Source organism: Panthera leo, chromosome B2 (assembly GCF_018350215.1).
Source record: "Panthera leo isolate Ple1 chromosome B2, P.leo_Ple1_pat1.1, whole genome shotgun sequence".
NCBI lineage: Eukaryota > Metazoa > Chordata > Mammalia > Carnivora > Felidae > Panthera > Panthera leo.
In genome coordinates, this window is record NC_056683.1 from 41,232,066 (window position 1) to 41,236,324 (window position 4,259).

Genomic DNA, 4,259 nt, shown 5'->3' on the forward strand with positions numbered 1-4,259 from the left:
TATGGCCCAATTTGTCTCTTAATGATTTTCCTGGTGCCATTCTTGAGCCTTCCCAGTTCTAGTCAAATTCTGCTCTTTGCTAGTGAGTCTCCCCTGCCCTTCTCTGCTTGGGATGTCCGTGGCCACAGAGCGTCAGGCAGTGAGAGAAGGTGCACCTCAAGTGACCTTGGCAGGGCCCCTGAGTCTCCTCTTGAGTTAGGTAGGGTCCAGCCCACCTGTGGAAGCGGGCTCTTTACCTCAGTTCCGATTCTTACGGGGGCCTGTGTAAGGTGTCGCCCCAGGACCCCAGGTCCTAGAAGTCCGAGACCTGAGCCTGACCTGTTAGATATTTGGGGCCAGTGGATGCTGCCTGGAACTTGGGCTGTGGGGTGGCACTGCCCCCTAGTGTCTAATAGTTCCAATTCCTCCCCTACTGCCAGCCCCCCAGGGACCACAGCCACACACCAGGTTGTAGAGTTAATAAAATCTCTTCCGAGCCAGCGGGTTGCAGCCAGAGCTGCCAACAAGTCCAGAGGCGTTGCCTTGGGTTCAAGTGCCCCCGAGGCTGTTGCTCAGTCAGCTTCCAGAGCTTCCCACCACTGCCGGGAACTACCAGAGCCCCAGCCACCCCCCTCCCTCCCTCCCAGGCCCCAGGGCCTGACCCTGATATTTGGGACAAGGTGCTGGGGACATAGACAAAATGTAATGATGTGCAGAAGCCCAAGTGGAGAGTCACATCTCGGTCTCAGCCAACAGACTGTCACCGAGTCCTGAAGTCATGAGCACCATCTGAGAGCTGGGATCTGTGGAAGGGCAGAGGGGTGTTCAGACCACCATTCATTCCCCCAGGGACACAAATCTGGTGAGAGACAGCCTAGGTTTCCCACACCCACTCTCCCTGGTCCCGGGCCTCTTCCAGATCTGGCTTTGATCAACCCTCGGGGCTCTTACCACTGGGGCACATCCAGGAGCTGCTGCTCCTCTGGTGGGCGGCAGGCTCCCGCCCTCTCTCTCGTTCCTGGGTGTCGCCAGCCCCTCCCGCCACCTCCTCCTCCTCCTCTCCCTCTGAGAGGAGGTCACAGATCTGTTGCTGCAGCTCTGGGCTAATGCTGTTCTCAGCCAACACCAGGCTCCGCAAGGCCGTGGGGTAATTTTCTACCATGTCCAGCAGGGTCTGAGGTGGGGGAAGAATGTGGAAGAGGAGGAACACAGTTAAGGCGGCTTCACACTCCAGCCTGCCACCCCCTCAGTATGTCCACAGACACGTGAGCTCCCCTGCACCCCCACCTCTAGCCCATACCCAGACATGAAAACTTCTCACCTGAGCTGACTGGTTGGTGAGCCCTGTGCCCTCCAAGTCTAGGACCTCTAAGGTGCGGCTGGAGGCCACAGCTACAGCCAGCATCCCTGCCACATGGTCACCTGGGGAGGCAGCACACATGCACAGTCACCTGCAGTCGTGAGCGGGCCTGCTAACCCTTCCTCCCCACAGCCTCCCCAGTGTCCTAACAACCCTAGATCCCACCCCCGCACCAGCGAATGCTGACGGTAGGTGGCCAATAGGGGGGCACTGTGGCCAGTGAACCGATGAAGCAAGCCAGGCCCAGGGGTGGTGATGGATACTTTGATGCACCTGTTGGTCATTTGGTCCTCCACATAAGCAGCTTCTCTGCTATCTTCCAGATCCCCCTTTCCTTCCCACCCCCCCACCGTGGTGGGGTTACCGGCAAGCAACCAAAGGGTCCTGAACTGGAGCTCTTGGATGGGGATGGGGTGGTGAGACTCGCAGGGGGCTTCCTTGAGCCTCACCCAGGGGGTTGTAGTCCAGATTGAGGACGCGGACCTGGGAGCTGTGGGCCACAGCAATCGCGAGGCGGCTCCAGCCCTTAGGGGTGATGCCAGGGTTGGCACTCAGCGTTAGCTCCTTCAAGCCTGGGCAGAATTGAAGGGAGAAACCAGGATGGAGTCTGTTCCTCTTCAAGCCCCTCCCCTGCCCTGGATCTCTGGGGTTTCCCTGGTGGCAGAGAGCCACCCTACCCCCACCACAGAGCTCCAGGGCCATTCGAGACCCATGCCTTCCTTGCCCACTGCAGCCTGGATGCCTGAGTCTCTGTTCTGCTGAGGCCCCAATCCATCTCCTTCCTGAGAGGATTTAAAACACATTCTCACCCACATTCAGAGCCCTCAGCTTTGGACCACACCCCCTGCTCTCTGCACCTGGTTTTTTCATCAAGGCCATACCAGCCCATGCCCTCAGCAGGGCCTCTCTCTCACCTGACTTGGCTCCATCTGGGGGGAGGAGGCCACAGATGAGGTTGATGGCTTCATCACCCAGCATGCAGTCCCCCAGGTCCAGAGCCACAAGGGCAGGGTGGAGGGCCAGGGCTGGGTTCAGCAAGGCCAGCCCTGCATCTGTCAGGGGACTCCCATGTAGGCTAAGGGGGTGAGACCAGAGAGCAAAGGTCACTGCAGTCATCAGCCCTATCTGTAAGGGAAGGATCCCCTTCCCTTATGTGAGCCCTAAAGGTGAGAAGGATACCTGTCATAGCACTTGGGAGAGGCCCTGGGGAGGAAGAAAGAAAATTCTAGATTCTAAAGGAATACAGGTAGAAGGGGAATTTGGCTTCTTTTCTAGGTTAGGGATTGAGATCCAGGACAGAGCACAGAGGAGTGTGGTGGGTTGGTGGGTTGGGATTCTTCAGTGGGCAAATGTAGGGGCAGGGGTCTAATCCCCAGGAGACTTCCTTCTTGAGACCTGAGGAGCTGCTCCCAAGAAGTCAAGGCCAGTGATTATGTGGGGAGGTACACGTGCCCTGCCAGAAAGGGGTGGGTATCCCATCTCATTTGGGGTGGGGCTGCGGGTGCAAAGCCCGGAGGTAAGGGATGTGCTAGGAGGGGGTCTTGGAGGCATGGGCAGAGGGATGGGGAGGTGGTGTACAGGGGTGAGAAGACAGGCTGGTGCAGAGACAGCTACAGGAAGGTGTGTGGAGGAACAGGCGGTGGCAGGGGGCGTGTGAAGAGGGATGCAGTGCCCGGGACCCCCTTGCGAGGGAGCGCACTCACAAGAGGGACTGGATGGAGCGGTTGGTCCGCAGCGCCTCTGCCAGCTGCTTGATGCGGCTGGGACTGGACACGACGCCTAGGTTAAGGTTGAGCTGCGCCAGGGACGTGGCCCCGGCCAGGGCCCGGCAGATGCGGCCGAAGTCGCGGTCGCAGAGGCGGCAGCCGCGCAGTGAGAGCAGGCGCACGGCGTTGTCGCGCAGGCCGCGGCAGATGTCCCGCACCTCGGCGCCTGACAGCGGTTCCCCCGAAATCTGGATGGAGCTGGGCAGCATCGTACCCACGGCTGGGCCTCCGGGGCCGGGGCGCGGGCCGCGGCCGAGGTTGGCGGGGCCGAGGGCGGGGTCGGGGCTGGGGTCGGGGCCTGGGCTTGGGTCGCGGACGGAGCGGGGGCAGAGGCGGTGGCAGAGGCGCAGGCGGCTGCGGCGGCTGCGGCGGGGGCGGGGGCGGGGGCGGGGGCGGCGGCGGCGGCGGCGGCGAAAGCGCAGGCAAAGAGCTTCGGGGCCCGCGGAGGTTGCGGAGGCGCTGAGGTCGCCGGCCGGGCTGAGACCGCGCGGCGCTGGGGTCGGGGCGGACCGTGCCGTCCGTGTCTGGGAGACGGGCCGGAGCGCGCGGTCCGGGGCCAGGCGGGCGCTGCTTCGCGCTTGTCCTCGTTCCTCGCGGTCGCTGCGGCAGCTTAGGGGCCTCGGTTCAGGTCATGCGGGACCCGCTTCGGCTCGGAGGCCGCATCTGCTTTCTCCCTTCCTGCAGCCCGGCTCCCCTACCGCCCCGCTGGGAGAGCCCGAGGCGGGCGGGCGGGCAGCGGGCAGCCGGCGGCGGGCGGCAGCACCGGCTGGGGCTGCGGCTGCGGCTCCTGCGCCTGAGCGGGCGGTGGGTTCCCATGGCAACGGTCGCGTCACCGCCGCTCGCCCCGCCCCCTGCCCGGCCTAGGCCACGCGGCCCCGGGTTTGCGCACACCGGGAGCTCTGGAGCGGTGGGGCCGCTCTTCTCCTGGGCGTGGGCCCGAACAACGCTCGGAAAGTAGGTAGTAGGGTTGAGGCCTGGGAGGAGCAGGGGGTGTGGCAGGGAGAAGGCAGTCACGTCACGTGGAGGTGGCATTTGGGACTGTTACCAGCTGCTTCTGCCCATTCCGCCGTCGTTCCTTCTCCCTAAGGGCCAGACCCTCGGTGTCTTCGCCTGCGTCTTGTGCACGCCCTCCCATCCAGTTTGGAGGCCCCCAC

General features: G+C 63.0%; 1 protein-coding gene across 1 annotated transcript; it reads right to left on the bottom strand.

Moving 5' to 3' along the window:
* Positions 1–451: 451 nt before the first annotated feature.
* On the bottom strand, positions 452–3,725 carry LRRC73 (leucine rich repeat containing 73). Its single transcript, XM_042938875.1, has 6 exons — positions 3,043–3,725; positions 2,254–2,414; positions 1,789–1,911; positions 1,301–1,401; positions 931–1,153; positions 452–782 (listed from the first exon to the last, which is right to left on the bottom strand). Exons 1-6 carry the CDS (start codon positions 3,312–3,314, stop codon positions 712–714), a joined length of 951 nt encoding a protein of 316 aa, XP_042794809.1. The 5' UTR covers positions 3,315–3,725; the 3' UTR covers positions 452–711.
* Positions 3,726–4,259: the final 534 nt, after the last annotated feature.